Source organism: Mus pahari, chromosome 21 (genome assembly GCF_900095145.1).
Source record: "Mus pahari chromosome 21, PAHARI_EIJ_v1.1, whole genome shotgun sequence".
Lineage (NCBI taxonomy): Eukaryota > Metazoa > Chordata > Mammalia > Rodentia > Muridae > Mus > Mus pahari.
In genome coordinates, this window is record NC_034610.1 from 55,069,950 (window position 1) to 55,093,328 (window position 23,379).

Genomic DNA, 23,379 nt, shown 5'->3' on the forward strand with positions numbered 1-23,379 from the left:
TTCACAAGGAAGCTAAAACCATCCAATGAAAAAATGACAGCATTTTCAACAAATGATGCTGGCACAACTGGCAGTTATCATGTAGAAGAATGAGAATTGATCCATTCTTATCTCCTTGTACAAATCTCAAGTCTAAGTGGATCAAAGACCTCCACATAAAACCAGAGACACTGAAATTTATAAAGGAGAAAGTGGGGAAAAGCCTGGAAGATATGGGCACAGGGAAAAAAATCCTAAACAGAACAGTAATGGCTTGTGCTGTAAAATCAAGAATTGACAAATGGGACCTCATAAAATTGCAAAGATTCTATAAGGCATAGACACTGTCAACAAGACAAAAAGGCCACCAACAGATTGGGAAAGGATTTTTACCAATCCTAAATCTGATAGAGGCCAGATATAAAATTAACTCAAACAAATCATTAGCCCTCCTCTACTCAAAGAATAAACAGGCTGGGAAAGAAAGTAGGGAAGTGACACCATTTGCAACAGTCACAAACAATATAAAATATCTTGGTGTGACTCTAACCAAGCATCTGAAATATCTCTATGAGAAGAACTTCAAGTCTCTGTTGAAAAAAATCAATCTCAGAAGATGGAAAGATCTCCCATGCTCATGGATTGGCAAGTTTAATATAGTAAAAGTAGACATCTTGCTGAGAGCAATTTACAGATTCAGTGCAAGTACCCATCAAAATTCCAACTCAATTCTTCACAGAGTTAGAAAGAGCAATTCTCAAACTATATTACAGAGCTGTAATGATAAAAACTGCATGGTATTGGTACAGAGAAAGGCAGGTAGATCAATGGTAGAATTGAAGACTGATCTTTAACAAAGGTGCTAAAATTATCCAGTGGAAAAAAAGACAGCATTTTCAAGAAATATTGCTGGCTCATGCGGGGGCCAGCATGTAGAAGAATGCACATTGATCCATTCTTATGTCCTTGAACAAAACCCAAGTACAAGTGAATCAAGGACCTCCACATAAAACCAGATACACTGAAGCTAATAGAGGAGAAATTGGGGAAGAGCCTTGAACACATGGGCACAGGGGAAATTTTCCTGAACAGAACACCAATGGTTTATGCTCTGAGATCAAGAATCAACAAATGGGACTGCAGAAAAATGCAAAGCTTCTGTAAGGTAAAGGACACTGTCAATAGGACAAAATGGCAACCAACAGATTGAGAAGACTGCTGCTATTCATTATGTTTGCATTGCCTTTACACTCTCTTCACATTGCCTTTATGTTGCTATTGCCACTTCAAGTGCAAAAGAATTCAAAACAAGCTCCTAATCACCCTCCTTAACTAGGAGATCTCTAGCCACTTTGAAGCATGCAACAATGTTACTTTTCCTTCTTTCTTGGTGAGCCAGGGTCTGCCCCCTCCCATCTTTTGTATCAAACTGCCTCAAGGTCATCATGTGTCAGCAAGTATTCCTCTTCACATACTCTAAGGAACGGATGGAAGCCAAGAGATCCCTTTCCTCACTCTTGAGTTGGGGTATAAAAGGAGACACATTGTGTCTGTGTTAACTGCTTTGTAAAGAAAGTTCTAAAACTACAGGCTTTGCTATGCCCAGGATGGGTTTAAATAATGTTATGGTGACCTTTATATTTATTTTAAAAGGTTCAGGCATTGTAGTTGGACATATTCTGAGCTATTCTAACCCAACAATTCATCCCTGGCCTACACCAAGCCTTATGGTCTGTTACCTGCCATTTTAGTCTCTCCTGGCATCTCCTTCTTTTGTGCCCTGGTGCCAACTCCCCAGGTCCCCCTTGAGACCCACTCCCTCTCTCTTGGCTCATAAGTTGTGCCTTTTCCTCTTCTGTCCAACTATTCAGCTCTTTATTTTAACCAATCAGAAGGTGATAGAATACAGTGTTTTATAGTATACTGTCAGGAGATGCTTTATGCTAATGACAATACCAATATCTACACTGCAGCCAGATCTCTGCGTATAGAAACAGATACTTACCTAACAGCAACTATTGTTTTCTTTTATTAATCATCATTTTGTTGTAACTATTATGCTGGGTTCTCATTATCATGGTACTTTATCTGGTAGCTTACTAGCTATTCTTTTTGACTTTAGTCCCCTCCATTTGAATTGTTCCTATGTTTTATGAATACTTTTCCCCAAATTTTGCTGTGAGCTTGTCAGTACAGAATAAAGAAATTATCCTAATTATATGTCACTTATTGTAAAATTTTGAAATACTTTTCAGATTTCAAAACTCTCCACAAGGCAAGATTAGCACTAGCACGTTTGATGCATTAACATTTTCTCTCCTCTATCAGGTTTTTTTTTAAAAAAATGTATTATCAACCTAGTTTAACCCAACAACTTGTGCTATGTGACATATAATGTTAAACCAGGATTTCAAAATGTGACTCCAGTCAGACTTTAAGCTTTTTAAAACAACATCCAGAGATCTGAAAATCCTTAACTTTACATATGTCTTACTATCTGTTCTTAATCCCTACTTCTCTTTAGAGATACTTCCATCCAAACACATAAAACATACATTAGATTAAAGCACAGTCAGTTTGATATCCATATGCAAGGAGGAGATCTTAAAAAGAAACACTGTTTTTGATAGCTCTCCCAATCTTCCTAAAGCCTGACCCCTTCTTCCAGCCATCTACCCTGTCTGCCATACCCACACACCCACAATAGACACAAAAGAGAGAGCACTCTTATAGTGCAAGGAAAAATAACCACCTTCTGTTACATAACAGAAGCTTCCATTCACAGAGACTTACTGGTGCTGGGTTGGTTTGGTAACATTCCAAGTCTGTCTAGAGATTCTGCTGTCTGCAGCTGCAGAGCTCCACAATTTCTCCTTCTCTAAATGTGACAAAAAGTCAACTCCCAGATTAAAAAAAAATAATAAATGAATTTCAGACCCAGCATGATCAAATTAGGGAACTATGATTCCCTCTGCGCTATCCATTTGAGCAGCATCTTACATGGACATTAATCCTGTCAGCAAATGGCCTTATTGGTAAGGCCAATATGAAGGAGCCATGATTCATCAGGGAGTTATTTCTCAATGATAGTAAGAAAATAAATGAAGCATATGTAAACATCCATGAGCTGTATAAACATTTCATGTGTGACATACTCTGTCAGGTGAGCAGTCTTTATATTACTTTATACATTCCTTTATATTTCTTTCACTGTCAATTTATTCAATGACTTAAGAACCTGTGGTTGACTGACATACAATACTATTCATTAAATACAATATCAATGCCATAAGTGAATTTTGAGTAGTGTTGATGGGGCAAAAATATCAATGATTTTTTTTTTTTTAAATTTGAATCCTCAGGCAATATGATGTTTTCTCTCCTATGGATCCTGTTCTATTCCTTCAAATGGGTTTGGGAGTGTGGTTTAGTCTGCACTTTCTTTGTGTGTCTTTGTTCTAGGAAGAAATTATTATAAAGATGCAGATGCCAACTGAACTCCAGGCTATTTAGTACTTAAACATCGCATTTTTAAACCCAGAACCTTACCTTGAGAAAATTCTCAAACTAGTCTGCATTGTTTTTTCCTAAGATATTTTCAAGTGTTCGGTACTCACTTAAAACTGCTTAAACTATTCCTTCTCTAAGTACTGTTTGAGATGAAAACCAGGGAATGGCCTCTGAGGCAATGAATAAGCTATGTATTTAAGTGGCCCAGCACTCCGTACCATGGGGATCAGCACAGACTTCTATACATCAAAGCTAACTCACTGGTGTCTCTATAATATCTCCTTACTTGGAAGTGCATCCTGAATAATTACCCAGCGGGTATGGGGTGACTCTGAAAGCATGTCTGGGGCCGAGCTTTCCATTTGGTAGCTCTAATTGGGTGCCATTTTTTCTTTTTTCCACTTTTTTAAAATTGCCAAGTAAGACTGGGAACCCTTTAGACTCTGTTTAGACTCTATTTTCTAATTAGATGATGGGAAAACTTTAATTAATAAGATGACCTCATCATAAAAATCAGGTCATATTGTTAAGCACTTGTAACTTATAAATTTTAGCAAGCACTGACTTTTGCAAACCAGCCAACTTTGTTAGTTCTCAAAAATTCTTTAATTAGGCTACTCAGAGAGGAGCATACACTAATGGGAGTCCTGGCTATATTCCAACAGGGGATAATTGCAATCTGGCCTACCTAAACTTCCACTTGTTTCAAGTAAATACAGTAGGTTCTTCCATTCCCAGTCTCAAATACATTCTGTACTGTTGTCTTAGGGAAGATAGCAGATGGAAAACTGGTTTTCCACCTGGAACCTTCCATATTATTTGTTAACAAGTCCACTTGAAAACCTACCACATTTAGTACAATGTACTAAGAAATAAAGAGAGTTGTAAGGAAAATCAGGCCCTTCTATTCACATATATTCTTAATGCTTGACTAACTTCTCTCCCCTAAAAAATATCATTTCTATTTTCTTTCTTCCTTTGTTTGTATATTACTATAGTTCCCCAACACAAGTACATACATATAAATACACACACAGAGGTATCTTTATACTGCTCTATTCATATGGACATCCAAAAGGTACCAAATATACCTCCAGAGGATTGTATTTAACTGCTATGAAGACAGAACCTAGGTCTAACCTCTAGGATTTATTTATTTTTTTTCTTCCTTCTTTCCTTTCTTTTCCCCCTTCTATAATATCTGTTTATAATGTTCGTGTTTGCCTTAGAGGAAAATGCACCAGATGATACATTAATTCTCTTTAATCACCATCAACCAGAACAGAACCTTTAGTCTGGTTCTTATAGAAAAGGATAATTTTAAAATGCAAGATTTAATCATAAAACCATCAAGCTAAAGGGACATTCAAAAAGTCATGTAATTTGTTCCTCTTCCTTCAGGCATGCAATTAAAGCTCAAAAAAAAAAAAAAAAAAAAAAAAGACTGCTATCCAAAGAAATCAAGTTGGATCATAAGAAATTATGCAACAGATAGGAACATTGTAAAAGAAAAATATGTGCTGTTTACAACATTTCTCTAGCAATAACTAGGCTTTCCTGTGAACCAGGATATTGAATATTCCTGAATTCTGGGATCATGTAAGGAAGTGTAATTATTTAATCATGTGTGTGTGTGTGTGTGTGTGTGTGTGTGTGCGTGTGTTTGTGAATGTGTGTGAGTGTACATGATCATGTGTGATATTTGCATAAAAGAGTATGTGAGTGTGTCAGCATGAGTGTGTTTGTGTTTATAAGTGCTAATAAGTTTCTAAATTCTTTGGAGTCTGTAAAAACGAACCATTCTCATGGACAATCATCCTGTTCCTACTTCATAATGAAGCATTTAATAAAATTAAAAATTCATACTTTTCCCTTAAACCTCTCACACTCAGGAAATAAATATTTCCCTAAGTGAAAGTAATCATCTATAAGCTATTAATGAATATTCTTTCTTTAAAACTCTTCTCAATATAGAACTCTCATATAGAAACATTTTATTAACACCTTATCATGGTATGATATTTGGAAGAAAATAAATTAAAACTGCCCATTAACATTTACTGGCATGAAAATGAAGGTGACATCGACTGAGGCTTAGACAAAATCCACCTGGCTCAAACTAAACTGAACAAAACAGTCAAGAATGCTAAAGGCTTGGTTGAGCACATATTTTGCCATAAAAAGTAGCTTCCATAATCAGCCACCAAATGCAGACACTATTGCATATGCCAGCAAGATTTTGCAAAAAGGACTCTGATATAGCTGTCTCTTGTGAGGCTATGCCAGTGCCTGGCAAATAAAGAATTCACAAATACAGAATTTGCAAATATAGAAGTGGATGCTCACAGTCATCTATAGGATGGAACACAGGGCCCCCAATGGAGGAGCTAAAGAAATTACCCAAGGAGCAGAAGGGGTCTGCAACCCTATAGGTGGAACAACAATATGAACTAACCAGTACCCACCAGAGCTTGTGTCTCTAGCTGCATATGTAGCAGAAGATGGCCTAGTTGGTCATCATTGGGAAGAGAGGCACCTTGGACTTGCAAACTTTATATGCCCCAGTAAAAGGGAACACCAGGGCCCAGAAGTGGGAGTGAGTGGGTAAGGGAGCAGGGTGGGGGCAGGGTAAAGGGGACTTTTGGGATAAATATGTAAATGTAAATGAAGAAAATATCTAATATATTTTTTTAAAGTAGCTTCCAAATACAAGACTCAAATTTGGCTTTTAGTCGATATTTCTACAAATCCTTAGTCAGCATCTCTTCCCTAACGTGAGTCTCAGTCTGCGTTCCAGTCTCTTTTTACCCAGCTGTTTTTTTTTTTCCCTCTGCAAATTCGCTTGCTTGTTCTCTTCATGTGATGCTGAGTTGGGAAACACACTAGAATTATTCAGCATTTCCCAGCTGCCTGCATGGATGGTTATCTAGGTGTTTCCTTGGATATTCTATGTCCTCAGAACTCCATTTTAATTCTGTGTGATGGTTAGGAAGAATCCATGAGTTCTGGCCATAGCAGACTGAGTGGACTGAGATGACTTTGCTGGTTTCCACAGTAGAAGAGAAGTAAAAAAAAAAAAAAAAAAAAATTCAAAACACAGGCTTTTTCCTCTGATATCCTTGAAACTTTAGTCTAAAGTTACCTACCTCTAGCAACATCCACAAGCATGGTCCCTCTTTATTCCCATGCCAAAAGACAACAAAAGTGTGATATATGGGCAGGAGAGGATGTCACATTGACTCAGGTGTGTATTTTAAGGTGAACTTGACAGTCTCAATTACCTGTGGATTTTTGTGGAAACTTTATAATCTCTTGTGTGTTTCTGTTCTGTTTTAAGGCAGAACAAGTCAAATTGGAAAGCTCAATTCCTTCCACAAAGTCATGGTGACTAATAAATTCATGCATTCTGTTTAAACAAAGCGGAACAGAAACAATTATGGTCCCGACTGTGTCAAAAGCCTCAGTTATTCTGACTCTGAGCATGGCACACACATGACTCTTAAAGCTCTCCCATATTTACACTCTACACCAGCCAGTTTCTCCACTGACCTCTTACCACTCAGAACCTGCTGGGATGGAAAGTCGCTACTGTTTCTGTGTGCTCCTTGCTTTATCTATGCTCAGCTTATGGGTGGAGATGGAGAGTTAGTGGTTTCTGGTATTTTTGTTATTATGAGTTTCTATCATTTTCACCTACTATACTCAAGCAAGGGATACAATAAAAACCAGCACTGTGCCAGGCTGGGACACCTAACAAAGAGCTATCCAGATCTTTCTACTAATACTGTCAAAGTGAAGAAAAAAAGCTCTGCCTAAAGCACACCTTTATCCTTCTCTACACACTCTAGACAGACAAAAGAATGTGCATTCTTGCCAAAGCATACCCTCCCAACTCGACTTCTTGTGGACATGATTTCCCAACCACGTTTTTCTTGGTCTACTTTTCCAAAATTCTCTACATTTTCTAGAACCCACAGAACAACCTTTCTCTCTTCACTGCTTTTCATCATTTTCTTATTTCCAATCATCCTACCCAAAGTTCACATGCACAGCAATGATCCTAATAAGGTCTGTGATTCAGTGCTTGCAAACACTGCACAACGGAATAGACATGAAATAAGCCTCTGCATCACACATGAGATGATGTGAATTATACAGGAAGTACTCCTCTCCATGACTCATACTCCTCCAGTTGGGTGCAGATATTTCACTCAGCTCCTGCCTGTCCTTCGTTCACTCTGTGCCTGCTTCCGTACTCTCACCCGCTTCCACTATGATGCCAATTATGTGACTGCTCCTTCACATTCTGAAATCATACTTCCTTAATGCCTGCAGACATTTCTGAACACTCACAGTGACCATTATCTTCAAAACACATTATCTCTATTGGGGATGCCACGCTCAGTCCAATGGTGGGTCACAATCATCCATCTCTGTATTTGTAAGAAGATCACCATATTAGGTTTCTTGAAATGCACTTCTTGGCATCCACAGTAGTGTATGGGTTTGGTAACTGTACATGGGTGAATCCCCAGGTAGGACAGTCTCTGGATGACTTTTCCTTCAGTATCTGCTCTATACTTTATCTCCATACTTGCTCCTGTGAGTATTTTGTTGTTCTTCTAAGAAGGCCGGAAGCAACCACACTTTGGTCTTCCTTCTTGAGCTTCATGTAGTCTGTGAATTGTATCTTGGGTATTTGTACCTTTGGGGCTAATATCCAAATATCAGTGAGTGCATACTATGTGTGTTCTTTTGTGATTGGGTTACCTCACTCAGAATATTTTCTAGTTCTACCCATTTGTCTAAGAATTTTATGAATTCATCATTTTTTAATATCTGAGTAGTACTCCCTTGTGTAAATGTACCATATTTTTTATATCCATTCTTCTGTTGAGGACATCTGGGTTCTTTCAAGCTCCTAGCTATTATAAATAAGGATGTTATAAACATAGTGGAGCATGTGTCCTTATTACATGTTGAAGCATCTTAGGGGTTTATGCCCAGGAGTAGTATAGCTGGGTCCACAGGCAGTACACTGTCCAATTTTCTGAGGAACCACCAAACTGATTTCCAGAGTGGCTACACCAGTTTGCAATCCCATCATCAGTGGAGGAGTGCTCCTCTTTCTCCACATTCTTACCAGCATCTGCTGTCACCTAGGTTTTTGATTTTAGCCATTCTGACAGGTGTGAGGTGGCATCTCAGGGATTTGATTTCCATTTCCCTGATGACTAAGGATGTTGAATATTTCTTTAAGTACTTCTTGGCCATTCGATATTCCTCAGTTGAAAATTCTTTGCTTAACTCTGTACCCCATTTTTAAAAGTTTTTTTTTAAATTTTCTGGAGTCTAACTTCTTGAGTTTTTTGTATATATGGTATATTAGCCCTCTATCAGATGTAGGATTGGTAAAGATCTTTCCCCAACCTGTTGGTTGCCTTTTTGTCCTGTTGTCAGTGTCCTTTGCCTTACAGAAGCTTTGCAATTTTATGCAGTCCTATTTGTCTATTGTTAATCTGAGAGCATAAGCCATTGGTGTTCTATTGAGGAATTTTTCCCCTGTGCCCACGTGTTCAAGGCTCTTTCCGACTTTCTCCTCTTTCAGTTTCAGTGTATCTGGTTTTATGTAGAGGTCCTTGATCCACTTGGATGTGAGCTTTGTACAAGGACATAAAAATGGGTCAATTTGCATTTTTCTACGTGCTGACTTCCAGTTGAATCCGCACCATTTGTCAAAGATCAAGTGACCATATGTCTGTAAGTTCATTTCTGGGATTTCGATTCTATGCTATTCATCTACCTGCCTGTCATTGTACCAGTACCATGCAGTTTTTATCACAATTGCTCTGTAATACAGCTTGAGGTCAAGGATGATGATGCCCCAGAAGTTCTTTTATTGTAGAGACTAGTTTTCACTATCCTGGGTTTTTGGTTGTTGTTGTTATGAATATGCAAATTGCTCTTTCTAACTTTATGAAGAAATGATTTGGAATTTTGATGAGGATTGCATTGAATCAGCAGATTTCTTTCAGCAGGATGGTCATTTTTACTGTATTAAACTTGTCAATCCATGAGCATGGGAGATCTTTCCATCTTCTGAGATCTTTGATTTCTTTCTTCAAAGACTTGAAGTTCTTGTCATACAGATATTTCTCTCGCTTGGTTAAAGTCACACCAAGGTATGCAATATTATTTGAGACTATTGTGAAGAATGTTGTTTCTCTAATTTCTTTCTCAGCCTATTTATCATTTGAATAGAGGAAGGTACTGATTTGTTTCAGTTAATTTTATATCCAGCCACTTTGCTGAAGTTGTCTATCAGCTTTAGTAGTTCTCTAGTGGAACTTTTGATGTCACTTAAGTATATTACCTTATTATCTGCAAATAGTGATATTTTGACTTTTTCCTTTCCAATTTGTATCCCTTTGATCTCCTTTTGTTTTCTAATTGCTCTAGCTAGAACTTTGAATACTATATTGAATAAATAGGGAGAGAGTGGACAGCCTTGTCTAGTCCCTGATTTTAGTGGGATTGCTTCAAGTTTCTCTCTATTTAGTTTGATGTTGGCTATTTGTTTGCTCTATGTTGCTTCTACGATGTTTAGGTATGGCCCGTGAATTCCTGATCTTTCCAAGACTTTTAACATGAAGGGATGCTGAATTTTGTCAAATTCTTTTTCAGCATCTAATGAAAGGATCTTTTTGTTTTTTCTTTGAGTGTGTTCATGTAGTGGATTATGTAGATGGATTTCCTTATATTGAACGATCCCTGCATCCCTGGGATGAAGCCTACTTGATCTTGGTGAATGATCACTTTAATGTGTTCTTGGATTCGGTAGGCAAGAATTTTATTGAGTATTTTTGCATCAATGTTCATAAGTTACATTGGTCTGAAGTTCTTTCTTTGTTGGATCTTTGTGTGGTTTACGTATAAGCATAATTGTGGCTTAATAGAATGAATTGGGTAGTGTTCCTTCTGTTTCTATTTTGGGTAATTGTTTGAAGAGTATTGGTATTAGGTCTTCTTTGAAGGGCTGATAAAACTCTGCACTAAACCTAACTAGTCCTGGGCCTTTTTTAGTTGAGAAACTATTAATGAGTTCTTCTATTTCTTTAGGGGTTATGGGACTGTTTAGATGGTTTATCTGATCTTGTTTTAACTTTGGCACCTGGTATGTGTTTAGAAAATTGTCCATTTCATCCATATTTTCCAATTTAGTTGAGTATAAACTTTTGTTGTAGGATCTGATGATGTTTTGGATTTCCACAGTTTCTGTTGTTATGTCTCTCTTTTCATTTCTGATTTTATTAATTAGAATACTGTCTCTGTATCCTCTGGTATTCTGGCTAATGGTTTATCTATCTTGCTGATTTTTTTCAAAGAACCAGCTCTTGATTTGTTTATTCTTTGTATAGTTCTTTTTGTTTCTATTTGATTGATTTTAGCCCTGAGTTTGATTATTTCCTTCCATCTACTTCTCTTGGGTGTATTTGCTTCTCTTTATTCTAGAGCTTTCTGGTGTGCTGTCAACCTGCTAAGCTCTCTAGTTTCCTTTCAGAGGCACATAGAGCTATTAGTTTTCCTCTTGCCACTGCTTTCATTGTGTCCCATAGGTTTTGGTGTGATGTGTTTTCATTTTCATTAAATTCTAAAAAGTCTTTCATTTATTTCTTTATTTCTTCCTTGACCAAGTTATCTTTGAGTAGAACATTGTTCGTCTTCCATGGGTATGTGTGTCTTCCATTGTTTTTGTTGGGATTTAAGAGCAGCCTTAGTCTATGCATGCATCTGAAAGGGTGCATGGGAGAATTTCAGTCTTCTTATATCTGTTGAGGCCTGTTTTGTGACCAATTATATTGTCAGTTTTGGAAAAGGTGCCATGAGGTGCTGAGAAGAAGGTATATTCTTTTGCTTTAGGATGAAATATTCTATGAATATTTGTTAGATCCATTTCCACAAAGACATGTTGTTTGCTACTTTTCCATTCCAATTCTTAGTTGCATACTAAAGGAAAAGAAACTGGTGTGTCTCCAAATGCATACCATATAATTTCACTAAGGCCTCTGATTAAGTCCTGCACTCTTAACCTTATTGCTTTGCCTACACAGTCTCTGTAGGGTTGCAAACCTTGGGCACTCTGATTTCTTACTGGTGAGCACTGTGTCATGAACCCCAATAGCTAAACTCGAAAGAGACATATATTGTAGCCTGCATCACTGAGATTTCTTCCAAAGAGATTCAAGTCCATCCATGAACCAGACTCATATCTTTCAACCCTCTGCTCCTCCTATTCCTCCCTGCATGTCATCAGCCAGCTTTATATGCAGTGTACCATTCTCATCTGTATACTATTCCATTCCCCCTCACTTTGTTGGTTTTTGTTCTCCAACCTCACTACAGCAATCTCAATCTCGGCAGCTATGTAACCTTCTTTTACATAATGGATGAAAAGACTTATGATGCTGGAACTAATCTTCCCCAGAAATCTCCTTAGAATTGTATTTTTAGAGATTCAGTCTGCTCTATATTTCAGATATTTGCAGATATTGGATCACCTTATTAGAAGTCTAATCTGTTTCTTTGTCAGAAATATTCAGGAGTTTCTGTGCACAGTTTGCATTATACACACACATACACACACACACACACACACAATTGGTGTACATATGTAGTTAAAATACATGTCAAGTATGTCTATAATTTAATTCAATTATAATTAAAAGTTGTGATAGGCAAAAGTTTCCACAAAATAGAAAAAAAAATCTAAAAGTTACTTTATGAATTATGATTTTCCCTCACATTTGATGGATTTATAGATGTGGACCAGATGCTTGTGGAGCCCACAAGCAATGTGAGTACTTTTCTGATTAAGATTATCTTTTACAGATTCACTGTGCAGTCTATGATACACACAGTTAAAATTACTCCTATAGAGACAAAACATGAAGACAGAATCTGCTTCATTATCTCTCCCATGATCTAATATAACCTTTCAAATAATGATCTAATACAGCCATCTAAGTAGTGTGTGTCCATTGAATTATATAAAACCACATAATATGACACAAACTATTATAAATTAACTATTTAAAGCATGAACAGAAAACAAAAGATCAAGCATGGTTCCAGTGTATAACAGCTGTGTCTCACCAACACTGATCATATTTAGAGTGACTTTAAATGTAACTTTATAGCATGCAATAAATAGAGGTCAGGAAACCTGTTTTAGCTTCAAACATAGTAAGTGGTTAGTATGGCTCTGCAAATAAATAAGAATGGATCAGCTTACAACTTAAACTAATTTTCAGTTTTTAAAATCATTAGCTATTAGATTTATGACAGAAATATAGCTCTGCATTGCTTTCAGCTAGCCCTCCCCTAGTTATCAAAAAGGTAGACACAGTCTATTCAGCACCTTTTCATTACACCATTCAGATATAGACATCTCATGAATCCTGCTTGATGGGGATGATCTAATATTGACTGGATTTCCTCTGATCATTCACTTTCAAACACATTAAGCTGATCATCACCATAATACAGCACACCCAAGGTGAAGTGTCATGATCAACTTGTCTATAACTACTGCCAGTCTACAATTCCAGAGGTGCTCAGGGAAGACCTATGGAAGCCAAGAACACAGACAGCAGTACCTTACTAGCAAACATTTTTTTTTTCTTCCTGTGCCATCCAATGGAAATTCCTTCCACATTCGTTTCCCAGTGGTATCTAAAAATAATACTCTATGAGGTCAACCTTGCAAAGTTCTTTGCTGGAAAGCTCTGAATCTGGGATCATATAAAGTCCACACCATTGAACAAGTCAGAGTTAACATTAACCTCCTACATCATTTGACACACAGCTAGCTCTCAGATGAAGGCTTCAACATACCTCTTTGTTCTACTGTGTAGGTAGCATAATATAGAAGTACACAAAGATTTCTGTGAACAGGAAAAGGGGTACTGAATGGAAACTTTCACTCTAAACAAAGACTCATTTGTTCTCAGAGAATGGGACACTGTCAGGGATGTTAAATATGTTAGTGTTTTGGCATGCATTCATTGATTAGAAAACAAAGGTCAGCATGATGAATCTTCATCACCTGCTCTAAAAAGGCAAACATTTAAGGATCAAGGCTTTAGGAACTTCTCAGTTGAAGACCAAGTATACAGATGCAGATCCTCATCTAACACTTTCAAAGGAAGTGTTTCTGCAGACAGCCTCTTCACTAATTATTAAACTTTAAAACATCTTTCTACTACTGTGGCATGCCACACTTTTGTGCAACATTTTAGCAACCAAACGACTAAGTTTCAAGATAAACTGCCAAACTAGTACTTGAAGCATAATTTCCAGAAAACCAAATAAACATAACAAGCAATAGCCAAATATCTGAACAAAATAACGTTCTATTTCTTTAAGCATGTGACAGCTGGTATATGTGATCATAAGGTATTTATTTTTATGTATTATTATTATTTGTTAGAAATATGTAAAAATGTTTCCATACTGAATTCTAACCTTTACACATTATTTAGACAATTAATTTAATATTAACTACTAGACACATCATTAGCCTAGAATAATATTTTGCTGAAAACTATTGCTGAGAGTACTATTCCCATAGAACATAAGTAGCACCTATAACAAAATAGGTTTCTTACATCATTGCAAGCATTTTGTGAATAGCAATTGTATTAAGTAGAATTAAGAGGAGTTTGCTTAAAGCAGGATTTATGGAACTCTTACTATGCTAATATATACAGTAATTCCTGGGGAGCAAGTTGGAAAAGCAAAAGAGCTTTGAGTCAGTAGAATATTTTTCAAGTGTTCATAACAGAGCTTTAGAAACACTGTTCTGAGATGTCAGGAACATTGTGAAATTCAAGTTTGATTCTTAATGTGTATGTAACAATATGCAGATCCATTGACTACTGATAACTTCTTGGGGCTGAAGAGTCAATTTTCTTTAAAGATGATGCCTCTGGTAGGTTTTCACCAGACATAGTGAATGTTTCCACCCATAATTATTTGGCAGCAGAAACTGGTCCTGGCTATTAAGATAAAATGAGGGACACAAAGTCATGGGTGATGGGGAAGTAGGGTAGATTTGGAAGATTTATGAACAGCAGTAAAGATGAATACAGTCAAGATACTATGTAGAAAATTCTCAGAGTTGATAAAAAAATTGATTCCATATGTTATATATTTTTAATCTCTTCCAAACAACTAGCAGCTGATGTTACCATTCTTCTTTATCTAATATCACAAATTTGTGAGTGGATGAATTAAAAGCACATTTAAAACAAGACTAGTGTTTGCTACCAAGGCCTCATTTAATGCAAAGTGCCATGGCATAACTACTTATCACTATTTATAACTTTTATAACTATCCCAGAATGAGCAGTTGTAAAGGATTAAACCATTAATAATTGCAATGATATTTTAGGTATATTTCTTCCCTTGGATTCTCCTAAGCATCCTTCAAGATATATGGGTAAGGAATTAGTTGCCCCATTTTTCAAATGAGGAAACAGAACCAAAACTATAAATGGCACTAACAGCACAGAAGCACCAGACTGGACAGAGAACAATCTGGCTTTCTAACTTAATCGTGTGCTTTTTCAGCACATTCCCTCCTTGCTCTCTCAAGGCTGTGCTAAGCACAAGGAGTTATTTAGACAGGGGCCTTTGCCAGTAAATAATCCTATTCCATTCCAGCACTGCCAAGCAGAGAGCTGCTTTCAGACTCCTCTGAGTCCCTATTGATTGCAACGACATGGAAACCATGGAAAGACCGTAGATGTCTCTTATTTAAACCTCTGAATAGCACCAGGCTCTAAGTGAGAAGCAGGCAGAGGCTATCCAGAAGAAAAGATTTCTTTCACATCAGTAACAAGGCAAGGGAAGAAATGACCTCACTCTCTGCTTGGGTTGGAAATTTCGAAGAACATACGTATGTACTCGAGAATACCAAGTAGCCAGCAGTGCTTAAAGACCATAGACATGAGCACTTGAGAATTCCTTAGAAATTTATTTTATCTGACTTCTTCCCAGACCTAAGAAGTCAGAAAAAGTAGAGGAGATCAGGAGACCCATGTTACAAGGCCCTATAGAACTGGAAATGAAAGTTTAAGTTCAAGAACTGTTTCCTAACACACTAATACATATTATAAGTAACTACTTACCCTTTCCTTTTCAAAAAACAGCAGCCAGTAACTATTCTCATTTAGTGGTCTTCTGTGTGAATTTAAGATCTGTAGATTGACTGCTACCCAAACCAATTAACATATTGTCCTGCATTGCATCTCTGTCAAGAATTTATTTAAAAAACAAACAAATTTAAAAACAAATTCGTATATTTCTTCTTCCCAAGGAATCAGTTGTGAGGATGCAAATTGAGTGGCTATCTGTTAAAAGTTAGTCAGAAATGACAGCAACTGTAACTTCCTTGCCAATGGAAATGATCACAGAAACAGAGGCAGGAATTATTTCACCAGGATACCACAAGTATGCTTTGTGGAATTTTGGTGAGCTTGGCCTCCACATAAAACAGCACAGAATACTTACTCAACACTGGTAGAATTTTGTTGAACTTATTCTATGGTGTACACAGCAACAGGTAGGGGCAGGGGACTGAAATCAACGTTACTTTCTAAGCCAAAGCAGTACTGTGTGGAATATTATGGCGGAAAGGATTTAGTTGGTAGAAACTGTTGGTACTGTTTTCTTACAAGGAAGATGTGACAGTGAAGAACAGAAGCATGCATTTAAAACCGTCCAGTATAACTGGCTTTGAATCAAAGATCTTCTGCAACACTAACTTTGAAACTTTCTTTATCTCTGTAGAATGATGATTTTTTAAAAACATTTTTAAATGTGCATTGATGTTTTGCCTGTGGGTGTATCTGTATGAGGATGTTGGATCCTGGCATTGCAGACAGTTGTGAGCTGCCATGTGGGTGCTCAGAATTGAACCCAAGTCCTCTAGGAAGAGAGGCAAGTGCCCTTAACCACTGGGCCTTCTTTCCAGCCCCTAAAATGATGATTTTAATATTTGTTACCTCCTTCACAGATTACTTCAGGAAAGTATGGGGTAATGAAAGAATAGTACTTAATTTCAAGCAAGATCCTGGTAAATATGTAAGTTTTCATTACTGTTTAAGTATTTATCAAAGCTAGATTTTTTTTAAAGGATACACACAATTTAAGAACTAATTTGTCTGAAAAAAGACACATAACTTTCAAATAAGTGTTTTATACGCAGAGAAGTTAACAATATATAAGTAGTTTTAAAAGTAAACAATATTACAATTAGAGGCTACCCTTTCCTATTTCAGATTCAAAAATCTCACCAAAAATTATGCAGCTTAAAAGTTAGATGCTGCTCTCAGGGGGCAGCCATGTTAGGCTCCTGTCTATAAGTACACCATAGCATCAGTAATAGTGTCAGGCCTTGGGGCCTAGAGTCAGATGCAGATACTTACACCCAACCAATGGACAGAAGCCAGGACCCTTGTGACTGAACTAGGGAAAGGCTTGAAGAAGCCCAGGAGGAGGAGGGCAACCCCATAAGAAGACCAGCAGTCTCAACTCACCTGAACCCCCAAGATCTCTCAGACACTGAGCATACACTAGCTGATATGAGGCCCCTGGTGCATATACAGCAGAGGACTGCCTGGTCTGGCCTCAGTGAGAGAAGATGCACTTAACCCTGGAGAGACATGAGGCCCCAGGGAGTGGGTATGTCTGATGGGGTAGGGGGTGGGGACATTGTCTTGGAAATGGGGAAGAAGGAATGGAATAAGGGACAGGGAAGACTGGGGGGTGGGAGAGATAAGGACTGGACTGTAAAAAAAAATAGATAAAAAATTTTTATATAAATAAATAAATAAATAAATAAATAAAATTAGATGCTTCTATCCATTAGAACTGATGCCTTTTTGTGGAACTAATACAAAAAAAAAAAAAAAAAAAAAAGGAAAAGATAGTTTTCAGGAAGATAAAGTAAGTAATTTCCCTAAACATTAACAGCTTCTCTATCTGAACACATCTGAAATAATAAAGAAGAATACATTCTGTTAGTTTCACTTTCCACCCAAGTCTGATAATAGAAAATAATGTTGTTTCATGTTGTTCTTTCATAATTCTTAAATATCTTTCAATTTCTTGTGGATTTTAAGAAAATACATTACAATTTTACTCTCCTATAGATTACAGACCATAGATGTAAGTACAATTTCATTTTATCACTATTATGAAAGAAGGACTATATAGGGACCCTGGCTGCAATACATCAGCCCCAAAGTTGTCCATGTACAGCCACACACTCTGAAAAGTTTCATTACCAGCAGACACATATAAGACCATGGCGATATTGTACTACTGGGTGTGTAATAGGTGATCCATGTACATTTGTATAAATAAACTCTTTGATGTTCACACAATGAAATGACCTCTATCAGAATCGGTTATTACTGTTAAGTGACCAATTATTGTATTTTACTCAGCTACAAACAAACAGCTGTCAAGTTTCCATACAGGAGTGGTCTTTATCTTCAGGATAAAGAGAGAAGTAACATATTTTTCTATATGTCATTTTGATATCTGATGCCTGTGTGTTACAAGGCATTTGAAATAATAATTTTCATTTTTTATTAATATTAGTTTAAAAATTACTTTTGGAATTTGAAATTTTGAAAATCTAACAGCATAAAAATAAATCCTCTAAGAATTGTAGGGACTTTTAATAGTAAAAATAGTTAATACAACTAATGCTGAAATTATAATTTTTATTTCTGTTATAAAGACAATGGTGTGAAATTTTAAAATTGTAAGTTTTATGTTTTTTCCTAAACGTATACATATCCAACAATAAAATGTTCCCATCCAAAAGCAAGCTTCCTATTTTAAGGTATCCCCAACGTCTACTCTAAAATTCTTGATTAGGGTAAGCAGAAATCTTGACCCCAAAGTAAAAAGGCACCGGGGGAAAGGAGGTGGCACTGGCTACTCACCCTTCTGAACAATTACCTATGTATGGGCTCCATACTAGAAAACACATTGGCCTTCCTCAGAGAGCTGCTGGGGACCCAAGCTTTTGTATGAGGAAGGAGGATAGAAGACCTGTACATGTTGACTTACTGCATAACTTCTTCTATAGAAAGGCATGGTCAGGGTTGTATAACAGGAGAACTCTGTATACTTTCTTTTTCAAGCATTCAATTAAAAGTAATTATGTTTAATTACAATGTATTTTAAGATAAAAGACATAGCAAAAAAAATTGTTTTTGTACACTTAAAGGAAATACTACAGCAAGAAAGAGCCATTTTAGAATTTAGAAACGCCTCAGGATGTTTCAATTTCACAACTTTCTAAAGTGCCATACAAGAAATTTCACTCTTCCTCATGAGGTAGATCTGTGAACCACAAGGTAGTACCCCCAAGATCACCCTAACATTGCACTTCCTGGCCAAGCTTTGATATTTCCAAAGTAATCAAATATTCACCAAATAATGGTGAACACTACATAATAATCTATAACTAAAAGAAAATTGTTTACATTATATCTACATCTCTGTCCTTTTTAAAGCATAAATGTGCACCTCTTAAATTGCACAGTAACTGTGCAAGTATCATTCTTAATTTTCAAAAATGCTGATTCACATAGCTGCACACACTGCTGCCAACCTGGTTGTTAATGACACTTGCGCCAAGTCAGTAATGTTTCATAGAGCATATGGCAAAAACATCATTTTCAAGTGGTGATCCATTGTAAGCAAATCTAGATATTCTTTCAGTAGTTTAGGACACATACACTTCTTGCTACACAGGACTATAGTATATCAATATCTAGAGATGGCTTATTTGGAAACAAAGTTGTATTTTCAATATAAAATAAGTTATGTTGATCTATATTATAATTGAGTTATTTTCACTGAGAAATATTAGAATAGTATGGAATGTTGTGTTTGACTCAAAGAAAACCTGAGGGACAAAAGATACACTCTTTCACTAGCTGACTGAATGTTCTATCTTGGCCTGTAATCCTAAACCCATCACTGGAAATACAGTGATAATTTCTGTTACTATCTGAAATCTTCAGTGAAGGCAGCAATGATAACCAAGAAATTACATCTTAGCGATTATGAGCTTAACTTCTGGATTTTGCCCAAGGAGCAAATCTCTTTCCAGAAATCACACTCTTTTTTTTTTTTACAAAAATCACACTGATATGTGAAGTCAGTTCAACCATACAGCTCGAAAATTTCAATTTATGAGACTTGTGGACACTTTCTCATTGAATAAAATTATAGATTGAATTATCATGGTGCAGAATTTTAATTTATCTTATGACCTGATATCCAGATGTTTCAATAATAAACGTATATTTATGCCTTCACTCTGTCAAACACTGAGATTTAAAAAAAACATATTTTATATAATTAACAGGAAGGATATAAACTACTGGCCAGAAAAATACCTCTGGAGCTTATGAACCTGTTCTTCACATCTCAAATGTCCAAAATACCACATCTGCTTTGAAAATAGCAGGACAAGTGGGGTCTCCATTTCTATAGTACTTAATACTACATCCTTTTCTAAGATTAGCTAAAAATTGATGTAATTTTTCAACTGAAACACAACACTCGACTTATAAGATTAGAGATTAATGCTTTTAGAAACTTAATAAAGTTATTTAATAAAAAGACATTTTAATCCTAGATATCTTTGGCTTCCAGTAGTTTTAACAAATCTCAGGTTGTGTTTATGAAAGTAAAGCAGGCACAAAAGTCTCAACAAACTGAACATTTCAGAAGTCAACAAAACTGGAACGTCTCTGCCAGTCAATGATACACAAGTCAAAACTTAGGCTGGGAATATGGTTTTCGTGTAAAATAAATTTTCCCCAGACTAACCCACAGATGTGCCAAAATTTTGTACCTATAAACATAGAGTGAAACGTACTTCCACTCATAGGTGTTCCACAACACTTTGCAAAGACTTACTTTATGTCAAATTGCACAAATGTCTCTACAACACGGCAATGAACAAGAATCTCTTATGTCCTGAAGGCTTTTGTTATTTCACTCTATCAGAACAATTAATTGTCTCTGTCCTTTGTTTTTTTTTCTACCTCTGCATTAACATGGCTGCTAATTATATTAGTCTGGCAACACAAGAAGAGGGAAAGGAAAAAGACCAGGATTTTATCTCAGGACCCCTAGCTGTGCACTTGCTTAGGCTGAACACTCCTGTCTTACAGTCAACTCTATTTTGTTGGATAACATAGTCATTATTAAGATTTCTTTTCCATTAAGTACTCTAGCTCCTCTACAAGAAACAGTTGCATACACACCGAGAGAGGGGGCGGGGGTCAACAGGAAGAAATCTACAGCTGTATGATGTTTGTATATTTAGCTTCCTCACTAGTATATTTATATTTTCCAATTATTTTAAGAATTTATATACATCATACAAAATGTCATCTGATCCCAATACATACAGTTCCCCTACAGACAATTGCCCTAACACATTAATAAGCCCCTCTCACATTAAACAATTTAGAGTTAACTTCCATGTTTTTAAACTGAGAGGAATATAAGAATGTTCTACCCACCAACCTATTCTTAGTTTGAAATTTTACAACTGTAATACTGCAAATATAGGCTATTCTGAAACCTATACAACACACACACACGTTTGGGAAATGCAATGCAACTTGGAATATTTGGGCTACATTGGTAGTTTTACAGAGTAAACTCTGGTTTGCCTATTGTTAATGGCAAAAGTCCTGTGCTGCAATACTTATATGAATCTGGGGTAGAGATATAGAAGCTGGTTTACATAGCATTGAAAATACATAAAGCTCCTAAAATTAGATCTATTCTTTTCTCTTACAACCAAGTCCATAATACACAATTCACAGATTAAGGAATACACCATCAACGACTTTCCTGGGTGGCGGTGGGGTACCAGAGCTGAGATGCCTCAAACACTTTAAATATTTTTTAAAAGAAAAAAGAAAAAGAAAAGAAAGAAATAAAAGAAGAACCCTCTGCAGGTCTTTGCAACTGATAAACACTGAAGAAAACTTTAAAAATTCTTTTGTCAGTTTTAATAGCAAATTCTTGTTCATTTAAGCACCTTGTGGAGACTGTGCTTTCAATAATTGCCTTCCATTCTACAGTCCCCCACCCTTTATAAAACAAATAAGGGGAACTGTTTAGACTAATTTGTACTTTCTATGGAAAGCTACTTGGTGTTGCAGAAGAAGTGTCCCCTATTTCAAATTAACCATTTGCCACTGTCATAATTTTTCACCCCTATCTTCCCCTCAGCCCCTCCTCCCATTGCCTTTAGGAATTGAAATCGAGACATTATTTGCATTCTTGGCTTTTTAAAAGCAGCTATAGGATATTCTTCCAAACTTACATACAATCCCCCATCCTGTGAGATCAAACAATAGCATCTATTCCAGTGGCAATATTGTACATAATGGAAGACAAGATAATATTTCTTCTTGGAATTTTTGTAGCTCTTATGTTTTAAAGGTCCACTCTGGGGCAATGGTGCTGCAGAGTTTAAGTATTTCTCTCTGATCTACATACTTTTAGAACTCACTGTGGCTTTCTAGCTCAGAATGCTGCTAGAACCCATCTGACCTAAACAAGGAGTTTTTAAGAAAATTATAAGACAATATATTCCTAGGAAAATATCAAACGACAATAAATAAATAAATACTTCAAAACAAGTATATAAAAGCCTGAAAAATCTGTATTTCAACTTACACACACATATAGTAAAATATATATGACAACTATCCTGTTCACATTAACAAGAATGCCAAGCATAAAAGGAGAGCAACATCTCCATTCCCTTAAAGAAATTAAAGATAACAAGTTTAACCCGCACCTGCAAAACTGTCTTTAGAGGGACAGGAATGGGGAAAGGCAGAAAGGCTCACTTCTGCTGCACCCCTAAGATCATTTTAAATACAGGTAATATGTGGCATCTTTTCTCTCTTCTTTTCTCTTCGGTCCTGTTCAATGGCAGATCTCTTACTACACTCCCTGCCCACTCTTTCAAAGGTACGTAAGAGAATAAGAGGACCCAAGCGTCACTTACCAGTTGCATGCCACAGATAAAGATAAGCGTGCACCTGCCACTGCAATAACCCATGGTTTCCGAGACCCCTGCCACAGCCAGACTGTCCCACGTCGGCCACCGTCGAGGCCCCAGTTTATCCAATCAGATCGTGGGGAAGGACAGGAGAACCTGCCCAGGGCTCTAGGGCTCCCAGCTGCCGTTGCCAATGTCCAGGGAAGTGACAGTGTCCTGCGCGGCGGCGGCTGCCCCAGCCGCGCCCGCCACACATACCTTTACTCGCTCACTGCACTCCCAGCACCGCGGGCAGCGCCGCCCAAGGAGACGCGCCCCGGCCCCGCAGGGGCAGCAGCGGCAGGCAGACAGCGCCGCCGAGCCCTGGGGCATCTGGCCCGCCAAGTTGCGGCCCACGCCCGACGAGCGCTCGCCCGCCCCGCACTCCCTCCCCACGCACGGGTGCGCGGGCTCCCGGGGCGGCTGAGACGCGCGCCGGGCGCCGCTGCTCTGCGCTCCGCGTGCGGGGCCCAGGGGCGGGGCGGCTGCGGGGGCCGCGCGGACGCCCTGCGGCGCCCTTCCCCTAGCCTAGATAAGTGGATTCCCTCCCAGTCGACAACTTCTCAGAGGTCGTGGCCGGCAGCAGCCGTGGCCGCTGCGGGCGTGGTGTCGCTGTGCCTGGGAGCTGTGGAGGCGTTGACTGCAGGAACAACGCGAGGGATCGGGTCGGAGGAGTCCCGGTGGCATGGCTTGCTTGCTAGCTAGCTTGCTTGCTTTGCTTGCTT

The 23,379-nt window shown here is 37.5% G+C and overlaps 1 protein-coding gene across 3 annotated transcripts in view; it reads right to left on the minus strand.

Moving 5' to 3' along the window:
* Window positions 1-23,112, minus strand: part of Nkain2 (sodium/potassium transporting ATPase interacting 2) — a 1,076,406-nt gene extending 1,053,294 nt beyond the window's left edge. For all 3 annotated transcript variants that reach the window (XR_003842690.1, XM_021221051.2, XM_021221052.2), the window contains exon 1: window positions 22,622-23,112. Coding sequence is in view for 2 of the 3 variants with exons in the window: in XM_021221051.2 (XP_021076710.1) it covers window positions 22,622-22,675 (54 nt within the window). In the remaining variant the exon portion in view is untranslated. The remainder of the gene's footprint in view (window positions 1-22,621) is intronic.
* Between the last annotated feature and the right edge of the window lie 267 nt (window positions 23,113-23,379).